Below are 15,342 nucleotides of genomic sequence, written 5' to 3' on the forward strand. Positions count from 1 at the left end.
CCAGTTCACATTGGCCACCAAACCCCCTCAGATGACACTTCTGATCACCAATGGCCCAGATAGGCCTGCATCATAGTGTAACTGCGTGACTAATCAGCTGAGCCATCCGGCTCCACGTCTAGGAATAAGTTAAGACTAGACCTACTATAACCATCTCGCTATACAGGCAGTGCTGATCAAGGCTGCGCACTGTTGGGAAAGCTCAGATGTCAACGATCTGTTGACTGCACTAACTATTCCATGCTTTTGGGGGGTAATATACTGCCCCCCCCAGAACAGAAATTCACAGGTACAGCTGGGCAAATAATGGCCGTTTCCATTTGCTGGCAATTCTGAAAAATTGAAAATAAATTTTGTTTCAGGTCAAATCAAAAACAAAAAGTTGCAATGAACTCACAAGCTAAAAAAATAAGAATCTGAACCTTTCATTTCAACCAACCCACTTTGTTTGCTTTGACAAAAACCAGGGATGACTAGATTCACAAAACACTGCGGGAGGGAAGTAGGCAGATCACCTTCAGCCCAGTGGTTAGGGTACTCTTCTGGGACAAGACACACCCAGGTTCAATTCCCATCTCTGCCTAATGTGGAGAAGAGATCTGAACTTGGATCTCCTACATTTCAGCAGGTCTCTCTCAATCTCTCCTGTTCTACTGCGTATAAATAATTAGTCACTGGAGCAGGTACTTGAACCTGGATCTCCCAAATCCTAGGTGAGCATGCTAAGCACCAGCCTATAGTGTCATTCTCACTCTCTTCCCCTAGCTGACTAACTTGTTGTCACCTAGCCACTATCTGCTTCTGGTGTGTGTTTAAATCAGCACAGTTTCCCCAAATCCTGCAAAAACCAGCAGCAATTCTAGAAACGGAATTTCTCATCCCTCACAACACAGGACTGGCTCCGGTTAACTCAGTTTGGGGCTATAAAACCAGCCTGCTTTCCAAACAAAAGGTTTGTTTAAGTTCCAGGTATAAAAACCTTCCTTCATCAGTTGCACTGGAGGCTCATTTCAGAGTGTAAATTCCTTATGGTTGTTATAAATGGCACATAATCCTAGTACTTATCTAGGCAGAATGAACTGGGAAAGAATAGCGCAGCAGGCTCAGTGCATCAGGCTTGGAAATTAATTTTTCATCTAGCAGCTAGCTGGGATGAGAACACACACAGACAGCTTAACTCTTTCAGAGCTGGCAGACCAGCACTTTTAAGTGTTTGAACTATTGCCATTCTCATTTGTCTCTCTCTCTCTCTCTCTCTCATAGGCATAGAAAGTTGCAACACAAGCCTTAAACCCCACCTCACCCCACAAAATTGCACCCTGATTTTTAGAGGCGCCCTGCACCGGGAACTCCCAGGAACATCAGTGCTACTTGCTCCTCTGAAAAATTAAATCAAGACTGTACAACCTGGCCAAGTCTTACAAATAAATCAAGACCATAAGGAATCAAATTGTTTAGTCTCTAAGGTGCCACAAGTACTCCTTTTCTTTTTGTGAATACAGACTTACACGGCTGCTACTCTGAAACAAGTTAATTTTTAACTCTTGTGCCTGGTTCGAGCTCTGTCCCCAGGCTAAGAGACAGGCCACTGGACTGGGACTCAGGAGTTTGGGATTCTATTCTTAGCTCTGCCAGTGACCTGCTGTGTCCCTAGGCAAATCTCTTCCCCTCTCTGTGGCTGTTCCCCCCTCCTTCCCGTCTGCCTTGCCTATTTTATTGGTAAGGTCTTTAGGGAGAGACTGTGTCTATGTATTTGTCCAGGGCGCAGCACAAAAGGGTTCTGATCTCTGTTGGAGTTTCTAGATGTTACCATAACACAAACAAATAAAACAGCAAGAGAAGGGAAAACACAGTGCGAGCCCTCAGTCATATAAGGCAGAAAAGCCACAACTCTGGACCACCACCTCATTCGTTAGGCCAGGCATATTAACAATTCAACATTAATACAAAGCTCAGCAAATCTGTCGATAGGGATTATGCATCCTATTAATCTTACCCCCCTGGCAGGCTCTTTGTTTTGTTGATGGACATGTTTAAGATACAAAGCTCCTTTGGACAGCTTGGACAGTCACGCTACCAACTGTCCAGGTCTGACAATCAGACATGGTGTGTTTGTTGGGTGAGGAGAGGAATGGTGAGATCAGGGAAGTTGGCTTGGGTGACGTGGCTGCTGTTCATTTTCATTTCTACAAACAGCTATAAAGAAGAAGAAAACCCACCCACCCTCTTCTGCCTTGATTTGGGAGGTTACATTTCCCCAGTAGAAAAGCAAGACAGTTGGACCCAGCCTTTCCACACGTGCTAGCTCCTTATCCATCTACCCAAGTCCCATGAAGTCTATTGTACGTTTAAAGACTCATCTTCTTGCTGAGGACAACCTTTTGCGTGTACAGCACACCTGTGAGCCTCTCCAGATGTAGCAATGGATGCTCATGACAGGTGAAACGCAGGCAGATGTCGGAGGGGCTGGATCCCATATTCCATTGCACTAGGGGAAACGGCAGTCAGCCGTTCTCTGGCTCGGCTTGAGGAATCTAACAAAATCTTAACCAGACGTGCAAGTGTCCTCCCCAGGCACGGGCTAAATAAGCTACCTTGGCCGACGAACAAACTTCCACCCAGAAGGGTGAAACTCAAGGGGACCTTGCTCTCTGAGACAGCAAAATCTACAGGAAACAGATCACTGCTGAGGGGCAGCCACCATCTCCCGCTGGACCCAGCCAGGTTTGGGACAGGAAGAGGGGGTTGCATTCCTCTGAAACATCAGGCACTGGCCATTGCCAGGGGAAGGACACTGGACTAACAGGCTTGTCCAGCCAGAGTTTCTTTGTTCTGCATTTGGGTTATTTCAGGCTCAAGACACACTCCAAGCGGTCTCAGTTGGACAGTAGAAAGCAGGCACCTTTACGAGTGTTGGAGGGATGCAGCTGCCTCTTTACCTTCTTTCCTTGGCTGATCTGTCCAGGCGGGTCTGGGCACCCTAGCCACCTCCCCACTCTGTGCTAATTTTGCTGCTCTGCAATCCGCTCAGAAATGTCAAAACCGAACCCTGCTTTATCCAGTCCGCACCTACCAACAATTGCACTCCATGCTCTCCCCACCTCTTTGCACAATTGATTATTATCGACTCCAAGACCTTCAGCTGTTGCAGCACCTCTTGCAAAGCCTCCAATGGTGCAAATGAGGGAATAAAGTCCTTTAACATTTAACTAGCTCTCGCAACATCTGCCACAGGCCGGCTTCATTTGCCTAGAACTTACAATCTGGGAAAAGCGGTTGGTAACCTCTGTCTTAAGTGTAAACACACGATCTCAACACACACACATACTCAGAGGACCATCTGGACTGGGCTTTGCTTTCTCCCTGATCAAACAGATTCATAACGGTTACTGTAGTAACAAAACAGGGCTCAGTATTTTGTTGCCAAAGCACAACCCCCAAAAGATAGAGGCAAGGAAATCAAGACAGATGTACCACACGTGCCCACTAAAGGAAAACACTCATTCCAACCCATGCACGCTGCATCTCTGCCTAGCAGAATCTTCTGAAGTCACTCTTCTCATGCCAAGGAGTTAGGTGACCCCTTATTTCCCTATGCAATTCACCCAGATTGCTGATCTGACAGCACTGTAGGGTTGCCTCATCTCCGCATAAGTAAGAGGGCAGAACAATAGAAAGAGCTTCTCTGCCCTTCCCCTTCACTGGAGCCTCAGCCCCAGCCCCAGGCTGGCAGAGTTGAGTACAGCAGGCTGGGTAACATATTTGCCATGACAATTTTCTAAAAAGAATATTGTCACAGGAAAATTTCCATGTAGTTACAAAGGCATTTGTCACTGAATAATAATAATGGACATACGTAAGGCTTTTCAAAGAAGTCAGCCACCCCAGGGTTGCCTGTGAGTGCAGCATGCCTACAATGCCAGCTTTGGCCAACAATGTCAGGGAAATTTCCATCAGTAGTTTGTGTGGAGCTTTGAGATACTTTAATAGTGGGCAAGGATCTCATTTATATGTGTGAGTCAAAGCTTTGTGTGTATACACACACAGCTTTATTTTAAACAAACACAATATTTATTTTCTTTTCTCCTAACATTTATTTCTTCCCCCTTCCCCATTAAACAAAGCTGTTGAGACTGAGAACAAGAAAGTGTAACCAGCCACTATGAAATGGTCAAAATTTCCATGCCGACCATAGGAGATACTGTAAAACCAAAAATTACACATGCAGGGAAGATGAAGGCTCATTTTTGTTACAGAGCGAGGTGGGCAAACCAGAAAGCATTGTCAGAGAAGATCCCAAAACTGAGATGAAAAAATAACCCTGGCATCTAGAAAGGAAAACATGCCCTCAGCACTGAGACCACACCAAAATAAAAGCCTCAGTTTACGGCCACACTCAACCATTCCTTCCTGTAAGATTTCTAACAGGCTTGTAAATCGCCTTATCCCTCCCGGTTACATAACTTCATAAACATTCAAGATCTCACTTTAAGTTACGAAAGTTCTGAATCTAAAGCAGAGAAAATCCAGCAGCTTGTAAAACGGGGCTTATGTCACTGGAGAGTTTTCTTTTAGTTATCTTCATTTTCAGTGAGTCAGTCATTCGGATGGATTGGGGGATGGCGGGGAAAATCAGGTTTCAGTGGCCGCTGCAACAGTGATCAGGGTTTCAAAATTCAGCCCCCCCCCAAAAAGAGCGACCTGAGATCAATTCATATCTGATGAGAAGAACTGACGTTTTCATGGCCGTTGTCCCCATGTCACTCTGCACTGATACGCAGAAAACCCTGGTTTGATTCTTGGTCTCTTGCTTCCTGGGCTAAAAAAGAGACAGGAGCCCACACACTGAGACTCTGGGTAGGTCTACGCTGCAGTTGGGGGGTGCCATTTCTGCACGTATAGGCAGACCTTGCTAAAAATAGCCGTCTAACCACAGAGGTATGCACTGAGGTTCCTGTGCACTCTGGGGCTATGCCTACACATACGGCAATCTCACCTCGCGGCTGCAGTGTAGAAATAGCCTCTGAAAAGTAGGAAGCAAATTGCACATCACTCTGCAATGCACCCATCGACGCGGATGGATAGGCTCCAAAAGGAAGTCCCTTGATAGTGCTCCCCTGGCTAGAAAGGAGGCGATCATGCTAGGGAAAGGTTTTAAGTCTGTATGAATGTCCTGGAAAGGGGTACGGAACGGGAGGATTTGGGGAGTTCAACAGGTAGGTGGAGGAAACCATGGACCCCCCGTTGCTTGGCATAAGAGGAACAAAGCAAGATGAGTATAACCATATGTGAGCAACTGGTGCTTGGGAGGAGAAAACTGGAAGCTGAAGCTAGATGGAAACAAGGTGCACAGCGTGGGTAATTCACTACTGGAACAATTCACAGAGGGATGTGCTAGATTCTTCATCGCTTGCCATCTTTAAATCAAGTATGGGTGTCTTTCTTAAAGACAGGCTTGAGTTTAACCAGAAGTTATGGGCACGTTAGGTGGAATTCTAAGGCCTGGGTTAGATGCTAGATAATCATAATGGTCCCTTTCTGGTCTTGAAAAAAAAACCAATATTTACACAGAAGACTTCTTCAATAAGACCTTCCTAATCTACTCCAGAAGCCAGGCTATTTCAGCTACAATGCACCATTTCAAAGCAGAGTCATACCAATCAGCCATAATATTTCCCTTCCGATTAGTAGATCTTCCTCATAGTTCCTGCACCAGAGGTGGGCAAACTATGGCCCGTGGGCCACATCCAGCCCACGGGACCGTCCTGCCCGGCCCCTGAGCTCCTGGTCCAGGAGGCTGTCCCCACTCCCCCGCAGCCATGCCGCAAAATGCTCTGGGTGGCAGGGCTGCAGAGCACAGCCCGACCTAGTGCTCTGTGCTGCGTGGCTGCCTGTCCTGGTGCAGCCACACTGCCAGCCACCAGTGCTCCAGGCAGCGCGATAAGGGGCCAGGGAGTGGGTGGGTTGTATAGACGACAGGGGACTTCAGGGGGTGGGCAGGGGCGTGGATAGGGGTCTGGGCAGTCAGAGGGCAGGGAACAGGGGTTGAATGGGGGCAGGGGACGGACAGTCAGGAAGGAGAGGAGGGGTTGGATGGGATGGCGGGGGGCAGTCAGGGGACAGGGAGCAGGGGGGTTGATGAGGCAAGGGTCCCAGGGGTCGGCAGCAGTCAGGAAGGAGAAGGGAGTTGAATAGGGTAGTGGGGGGCAGTTAGGGGCGATGGGTCCGGGGGTGGTCAGGGAGAAAGGGTGGTTGGATGGGACAGGAGTCCCGGGGGGCAGTCAGGAAATAAGGGGGGGGTTGGATGGGGCAGCGGGGGGCAGTTAGGGTGGGCGGTCCGGGGGCAGTCAGGGGACCGAGAGCAGGGGAGGTGGATGGGGCAGCGGTTCCCGCAGAGCTGTCAGGGATCAAGGGGGTTTGATGAGGCAGGAGTCCCGGGGGGGCCGTCAGTGGGGCGAGAAGCGGGGGGGTTGGATGGGGGCAGGGGCTGAGCCATGCCTGGCTGTTTTGGGAGGCACAGCCTCCCCTAACTGTCCCTCCATACAATTTCAGAAACCCGATGCGGCCCTCAGGCCCAAACGTTTGCCCGCCCCTGCCCTACACCCTCAAGCGTAACAGAAAATATATATTCCCTGTGCACAGTCGTAAAGGGAAACTGATTTTAAAGCAAGCTGCTGGGGACACCATTGCTTTAAGGGTCCAAGATAATCTTCTGAAAAGCTGGCCTTTCACAAGAACACACGCACATGGGGATATATTTCCGCTGCTGCCCTGAGGCAGACTCTGGAGAAGAAGCATCGGCCTCTACCAATATTTGCAGCACTGAAAAAAGATGGGAGCATCCCATTGATTTGAGAATTAATGAGCCTATCTCGCTCAGTGGGATGGACAGACAGACAGGCTGATTTGCCCGGAGACTGGGTTCCTCATGCTCAGTATAGTATGTGACCCCTGGTGTGGATGAAACAGATGAAAAACAGCAAGAAACTCATCAAGCATTAATAGCCATAGAGCCACTCACCTGGAAGGGAGCCTTTCCTGTCAGACACTGGTAAATGATGGTTCCTATACTCCAAAGGTCAGCTTTAGCATCATAGTGTTGGGACATAATGACTTCTGGGGCCTGCGTGGAGAGAGAACACAGCGTTCTGTTTACAAAGACTTGGCTCTTTTCTTGGCAGCTGCCAGAGAAACAGAAGCCCCTAATTTTTAAAAAAAGCACTGGGCCAAGATTCCACAAAAGAAAAGAGATTAAAAATTTTCCCCCCTGCTTTAAAGTGCTGCATTCATATTAGCAAGGAGGCAGTTTCATAACACTAATCTGGTTACTTGAGGCATGGTGTTACTTTAGGCACTGCCCACTTTACTTTTGCCTGATGCACTGTAGGCAAAAACAGCGCTTCCCCTTGTCAGGCATGACAATCTCTATTGAATCAACTTGCAAACAAAGGAGTCCCTTTAGAACAGCACAGGCATCCCTTCTAAAACAAAGCAAATGCACACACACACACTCCAGTTCAAGTCCCAACTTTACCAATTACAGCCATGACAAACAAGGGATCAAGTTGGTACAGGTAACTCAGCCCTTCCCACTCCATGGATTTCTTAAGAGGCTAACCCAAGCAGGCAGCTGTGACGTGTGGCAGCAGTCATGCCAGTGGACGTGACTGGAGTTCAAAAGCAGGCCCATGTGTTTATCCAAAAGAGGTCAGTCCCCACAATCTCTGTGGTCTGTAACCTTCCACAAAATGCACACCACTCCTCACGGCAGGTTTGCTCCAGAAGCTAAAGATAGCATGGATTCAGAGTGATCAATAGCTCAGAATGCAATGTGCCTCTTGATCTGTGCAGAGGTGAAGGTGGGAGAAGGACAGGCAAGCTTAAAACCTATATTTATAAAAGAGACTTCCTCTAACGCTCACAGAAGACAGGACTGGAAGGGGATCAGTTTTCTAGCTCTGCCACAAGCAAAGGACAAGAAAAGATTTGTTCCCTTTGGACTGGCGGTGGTGTTGGGAGGAGAGGGGACAAAACAAAAACACCCCACTCTGAACAATGCACGGACAGGAAGTCCTGCCTGTCTGCCTCAACACCAAATGAACAGAGTCAAGGAAACGGTTGTCAGTGGAAGATGTGGATGCTCAGGACCATTCTGGGTGAGGACCCAGATTTCCGTAGGGGTCAGACACAGCCCCCTTTGCTGCATCCTCACACTGACATAGCATTCCTCTTACTGTGGCCAGGCAAGAAAGTAGGGCTGATTACGAGCATGCATGAGGACACACAGATAGGGAATGCAGAGGCCACCCCACCCATCTGTTGCTCAGCATGCACACACAGGGACCCATGACAGCAGCAGAGTAAACCCCTTAATGCCCCCCAGAACTCAGAACACATTTTACTCAGAACTTAGCACCCCCACACATCCCCAAAAAAATCACCTTTAAACCAAGAACATCGAACATTTTAAACCCAAAAGGAATTCCCAGAGTACTTCCAAAAAAAAAATTGTCTCTCTCACTTTAAACGTGAACCAGATATCTGATCTACTTGCAAGAGAACGTAAAAGAAAAAGCGTCACTAAAAATAGACAGTTCAGGAAAGTTTCTCAAGAGGTTACATCACCCTTATATACAGCACGTCAACAAACAACTGGCTTCAACAATAAAGCGAGAGGAAGTCAGGCTTGCTTTGGTTTGCACCGACAGACACAGTTTTAAACACAGTGGAGCTACAGGCCACTGTATAATGCAGCCAAGACCTGTGCCAGGATGAAGGCTCAGGCTGGGGGTTTTAAAAGGAGCTTAAGGAAAGTAGGCATTTAAACCGCATTGAAATTCAATGAGAGTTGGCCATCTCAGGCAATGTCTATAATAAAAACACAGCAGTGGCCCAGCTGCACCGTAGACACTACAGTGACCGAAGGGGCTTTTCTATCCCTGTAGTAAATCCACCTCTCCCTGAGGCAGTAACTAGGTCAGCAGAAGAATTCTTCCCTCGACGTAGCACGGTCAACAATGGGGCTTAGGTCAGCTTCACTACATTGCACAGCCCTGAGCGACTTAGTTAAGCTAATCTACCTTTATAGGGCAGACCAGGTCTAATTCCCCATATCACCTTTGAAAACCCCAGCCTGAATTAATGGGAGAGCATTGACTTTCCAATGAATCAAGCAGAGCAGTCGCACGGACCACATCGAAGGCCTGGTTTGGTCATTTTTAATTTTGCTGCCTTTGTGTGAGTGATACACCGAGGTTATTTTATACCAGTTGACTCCATGCACACGAACAAGCAATTATCACATTACATTTCATCCCTAAGGGTTGTGGGTGGGGTGGTTTTTATTTTAGTATGTCTGTTTGCAATCTAAGCAAATATCCTGCAGGCAACTGGCTCGACCAAGGCACAAAGTAGATGTGGATCGCAATAGAAGCCAGGCGAACTTCACTTACAGTCATTGTTTTAGAATTAGGTTAGGCTGTGAAATAATATTTAGCAGCAGGTTTAAAGACTGTAGGGGTAGATTCTCCAGGTTACCTACGGAAAGCTGAGAATTCACCTCTCTCCTTGAGAGACGGGTCATGAGAGCAGATACCCAGATATTTATAACCCGAAATCTCTCTCGTTTGGAGTTTAATTTTAGTGCTTGTGACAACAGAGAGGGTGATTTGGAAAGCAGTGAGGTGCAGGCATCATGCCAGCTTCCTAACATAGCCCTACATTCCTGACTAGTCACAATCCTCTCTGCTATCCTACAACCTCCTCTGGAGCATGCTTTAAACACATAAAAGCATGGTCTCCTTTGTTTGAAAGTAGGTGTCACCTTGTATCTCAGTAGCTTGCTCTGAAGCTCAGCCTGATGCAGGACAGGTTTCTAATCAAGATTTGGAGGCTACAATTCTTCCATCAGTCCCACTTTATCCCTCTACTAATGGGGCACAACTCTTACTGACAGCGAGGAGATGTCTATACACAAATGTATAGGGAATAAACAGGAAGAACTGGAAATATTAGTACGTAAGTCCAGTTATGACTTAACTGGCATCACAGGACTTGGTGGGAATAAGTCTCACGACTGGAATGCTTGTATAGGGGGAGATATTTGATCAGGAAGGGCAGGCAGGGTATAAAAAGGGAGGCGGTGTTTCATTATACATCAAGGATATATACACTTGTTCTGAGGCCCAGAAAGAGGTGAGAGGCAGACCATTTGAGAGTCTCTTGGTAAAGACAACAAGGGTAAAAGACAGTGGTGCCGTCACAGTATGGATCTGCTATGAACTACCAAATCAGGAGGAGGAGACGGATGAGGCATTTCTAGAACACCACAAATATCCAAAACACAAGATCTGGTAGTAATGGGAGACTTAACTACCTAGTCATCTGTTGGAAAAGTAATACGACAAATCACAAAATTTCCAATAAGTTCTTGGAATGTATTGGCCTCAACTTGTTGTTCTGGAAAATAGGGAAGTAATCAGGGAAACAGCCATTTTAGACTTGATTCTGACTAACAGGGAGGAATTGGTAACATGTATGCAGGTTGAAGGCAATTTGGGTGAAAGTGATTATGAAATGATAGATTTCACAATTCTAAGGAAAGGAAGGAGTGAGAGTGGCAGAATAAAGGACAAAGCAGACTTTGACAAACTCGGAAAACTGGTGGGAAACATCCTGTGGGAAGAACATCTGAAAGAAAAAGGAATTCAGGAGCGCTGGCAGTTTCTCAAGTAGACAATATTAAAGGCACAACTGCAAACTATCCTGTAACGAAGGAAAGATAGAAAGAATAGTAAGAGGTAATATGGCTCCATCAGTAGATCTTTAATGACCTGAAACATCAAAAAGGAATCCTACAAAAAAGTGAAAACATGGACAAATTCCTAAGAAGACACAAACGAATAGCACAAGCATGTAGGAACAAAATCAGACAGACTAAGGTGCAAAATGAATTACAACTAGCAAGGGACATAAAAGGCAGTAAGAAAAGGTTCTTCAAATACATTAGGAGCCAGAGAAAGATGAAGGAAAGTGTAGGGCCTCTACTTAGGGGGAGAAGCAGAGCTAATAGCTGATGACATCAAGAATCCTGAGGTGTTTAATGCCTATTTTGCTACAGTCGTCTCTAAAAAGGTTAATGGTAACAGATACTCAGCACAATTAATATTAACAACAAGGGGGAAGGAACCCAAGCCAAAAGAGGGAAAGAACAGGTTAAAGAATATTTAGATAAGTTAGATATAGTCAAGTTGGCAGGGCCTGATGAAATTCATCCTAAGGTATTTAAGGACCTAGCTGAAGCAATCTCAGAACTATTAGCAATTATCTTTGGGAACTCATGAAGGATTGGTGAGGTCCCAGAAGACTGGGGAAGGGCAAACATACCTGTCTTTAAAAAGGGGGAGCAAAGAGGACACATGAACTTATAGACCAATCAGCCTAACTTCGATACCTGGAAAGATACTGAAACAAATGATTAAATAATCAGTTTGTGAGCATCTGGAAAGTAATAGTGTTATATAGAGTAGCCAGCATGGATTTGTCAAGAACAAATTACGCCAAGCGAGCCTAATTCTTTCTTTGACAGTTACTGGCCTAGTGATGTACACAGTCCCCCATGACATTCTCATTTGCAAAGTAGGAAAATGTGGTCTAGATGAAATTATTATATAGTGAGTGCACAACTGGCTGGAAAAATGTACTCAAAGACTAGTTATCAATGGTTCATTATCAAACTCAGGGGACATATCTAGTGATCACAGAGATCTATCGCAGGTCTGGTATTATTCAGTATTTTCATTAATGACTTGGATAATGGAGTGGCGAGTATGGTTAGAAAATCTGCAGATGGGATCAAGTTGCTGTGATGGTTGAAAGTATTTTGGAGGTCAGGATTAGAATTTAAAATGACCTTGACAAATTGGAGAATTGGTCTGAATTTAATAAGATTAAATTCAATAAAGACAAGTGCAAAGTACTTCACTTAGGAATTCAAAATCAAATGTACCGCTACAAAATGGGGAATAACGGGCTAGCTGGTAGTACTGGTGAAAAGGATTGGGGGGTTATAGAGGATCACAAATGGAACAATGTGATGCAGCTGAGAAAAATGGGTAATAATATAATTCTGGGATGTATTAACAAGAATGTCATATGTCAGACACAGGAGGTAACTGTCTTGCTCTATTCACTGATGAAGAACTGTGTCCAGTTCTGGGCACAAGACTTTAGGAAAGATCTGGACAAATTGGAGAGAGTCCAGAGGAGAGCAACATAAATATAAAAGGTTTAAAAAACTTGACTTCTGAGAAAAGGTTAAAAAACTGGGTGTGTTTAATCGTGAGAAAAGAAGATTGATGGGGGACCTGATAAGAGTCTTCCAATATGTTAAGGGCTGTTATAAAGAGGACTGTGATCAATTGTTCCCAATGTCCAGTGAAGGTAGGACAAGAAATAAAGGGCTTAATCTGCAGCAAGGGAGATTTAAGTTAGATATGAGGAAAAGCTTTCTAATGGTAAGAGTAGCTAACCACTGGAATAGCTACCAAGGTTGTGGAATCCCCATCATCAGAGGTTTTTAAAAACAGGTTGGATGAACACCTGTCAGGGAAGGTCTAGGTTTACTTGGTCCTGCCACAGTGCAGAGGGCTGGACTTGATGATTTCTCAAGGACCCTTCCAGCCCTGCATTTCTATGATTCTGTGTTCACATATCACACCAGAAAAAAAATGTATCCAGCTTGCTGTCATCTAGCCCAATCAATATATACAGCAGGTACACCACGGGCTGGCTGAAGGACAAACAGAGGGCCACTGTCTCTCAACACTGGGAACAGAGAGCAACGGAAGAGAGGACGCTTTGTCCGGAAGGCCCTTTATCAAGGCAGCACCTTGAAAAAAGCCTTATGGCTGCAATGTCATTCCTATTCCTAGTTTGCATCTTTGCTACTCAGCCTGCAGTAAAGGGATAGCACTGATTTTAGATCCCAAAGCCTTAACTGAAGGGCCCTGCTTCCTATCTGGAAGAGGCAATTTCTGAATGGGGTCAATCAATAGTCTATTATTATTTACCAGTGGTTGCCTGAAAGGCAGATGCCAGCACAGCAGCATAGATGTTTGCCATCTTGCCGCTCAGAGAATCTTTATCAGGTCTTCCACTAGGGTTTCACTTTACAGCAACAGCTTTAAGAACTCAAAATCCAGGTCTTGGGGGGAGGAAAGGAAGAACTAGGCTTAACGGTTGCACAGCGCTTTGACTGGAATAACCTAAATAACCACTGCAGGTTCCACATGTCAGGTAGGGCCTGCTTTTTGCTAGCCCATACAATACCGCAGTTTGACCACAAAAAGGTACATAAGCAGAGAGCACTTACCATGTACATAGGTGAACCACACAGTGTTGCTGCCATCATGTTGCTTTGCAGGTACCGGGCAAATCCAAAATCAGCTGCAAACACAAAGAAAAAAAGTTCATACACTCGTTCTAGAGAAGCCCAACCTTTCTTCAGTTGCCTCAATCCCCAGCGTGGGCCCTCCTGTGTCTCCATGGTCCCTCAATAGAAGGGACGTCCCCCATTTTGAATACAGAACTTGTACTCTCCCCCCGAGCTAACCCAAGTTTCTCTCACTCATTATTACACGTTCCATACAACAGAAAGGGTTGAGACAATGCAGCTATAAAAAGCATTCTATATGAAAAGGAAGGAATCCCAATTCACTTAAAGGTGCCCACAGTCACTATTTTTCCTGTGTCTGTTGTTCAATGTTTGTTGTTTTCAGGTGGACTCCAGTGGCCAGATTCTCAGCTGGTGGACACTGGGAAGCCTCTGTTGACTGCTATGGAGCTATGCCTCTTTACACTAGCTGAGCATCTCGTCCGAGATTTATGAATGCAGCGAAGGTCCAGCATAGCTTGATAGCTTTCCCTCATTACTTGCTACTACTTCAGATTTGGGGAACTGATCATTACACTGCATGACATAGGGCAGGAGGCAGGGTTGGACCACAATGTAACAAACATCAGCAGGGACCCACCACCATCTGTATCTTTGGAACATGCTCGGTTGAAGCAGTATTTGACACTGCTGTTTATATCGCCATCTGTCATTAGAATGATATTATGTCTGACTAGTCCCACTCCTGGACCACACACTGTCCTTCTTAAGGAAAAGGGATGGTTAAACAGCAATGTGCGTGAAGGGTACGACGAACCGAGACTAATGCAGCACACATTAGCTAGGACTGCTGTTTAGATGGCCCTCCATTTTTATGTGCCTGTGGGTTATTAAACACTTCTACTTTCCATCCATGCTTGAATTCTGGAGAACGCTTCAGCTACAGCTGAACGGCTGCAAAATTTCACACAGTCTTCTCCGGCAGACCTCATTTCTCAGCCAAAAGGCACTCATGCTTTCTCCTCAAGACAGAGTTGAAACAGAGCGTGGTGTAATTTAACTGGTGTCAGTCAACATGCAGTATAGTCCAACAAGTGTCCATGAATCAAGAAGAGACTACACAGCTCTCCTTTAAGAGAGACCTTGAGTTCAATAACTGGGTTTCTGGTGTGTGTTTGTGTAGCCCGTTGATCAGCATATGATACATGGACCCCTCTGTGCTTGATCCACAGAGGATGTGGGCCCATCACATCCAACCTGGTTCTTAAGCTTGAGCTGTAAACGGACATTTTTAGCTCTGGAGGTTTCTGAGTCAATCCCTGGTGTCAGCCAAGATGGCAGCCATTATGTGCTGTTTTTTAAATCAGAGCTCAGCATTCACAAAGTATGTAGGGATTGCAGTCTTGGGACACCAAAATTCCCTAACTCTCCTACTGCACTCTGCCAGCATGCCCCACCTCTCGTTTAAAAGGCCAGGACAAATCAATCAATATCACTGCCTAGACCACTGTTGCCCAGGGGAAAATGAATGACTGGTTTTTCTGAGAAAGACACCTCTCAACTTGTAACTGGACTGAGTCCACCCAATTCATTTTGCATATGTCACAGAACAGCCAGAGCATAAGAACTCTGTCACTCACTAACTACCAGGGATGGTCTGGAACGAACGATCCAGACAATCACTAGATTAGCAAAACAGGTCATGTTTAAAAACGAAAGACTTGCTAATTAAAACAGGTTAGGTTATGTTTAAAATGTGCTAGCTATTTTCCTAGTCTAGACAGAGCCCGAGAGATGAAAGGCTCCATATCTGAATACTCATCCTTAGGCTAGGAAGTCAAACTATATATAATCCACATGATTACCCATGATTTCATTTAAACATCACGGGGAGCTTGGGTGGATACAGCTGATGCACTAGAATTTAAGACTTAACCACAATAGTTATC

The 15,342-nt window shown here is 45.7% G+C and overlaps 1 protein-coding gene across 4 annotated transcripts in view; it reads right to left on the reverse strand.

Annotated features, from left to right (window-relative positions):
• ULK1 (unc-51 like autophagy activating kinase 1) overlaps positions 1 to 15,342 on the reverse strand; it is a 99,211-nt gene that overhangs the window by 52,909 nt on the left and 30,960 nt on the right. For all 4 annotated transcript variants that reach the window (XM_077835448.1, XM_077835449.1, XM_077835450.1 and 1 more), the window contains 2 exons: positions 13,373 to 13,446; positions 7,022 to 7,123 (listed from right to left, as the gene is read on the reverse strand). In XM_077835448.1, coding sequence (XP_077691574.1) covers positions 7,022 to 7,123; positions 13,373 to 13,446 — 176 coding nt within the window. The remainder of the gene's footprint in view (positions 1 to 7,021; positions 7,124 to 13,372; positions 13,447 to 15,342) is intronic.

The sequence above is a fragment of the Eretmochelys imbricata genome, chromosome 15 (assembly GCF_965152235.1).
Source record: "Eretmochelys imbricata isolate rEreImb1 chromosome 15, rEreImb1.hap1, whole genome shotgun sequence".
In the NCBI taxonomy this organism is placed as follows: Eukaryota; Metazoa; Chordata; order Testudines; family Cheloniidae; genus Eretmochelys; species Eretmochelys imbricata.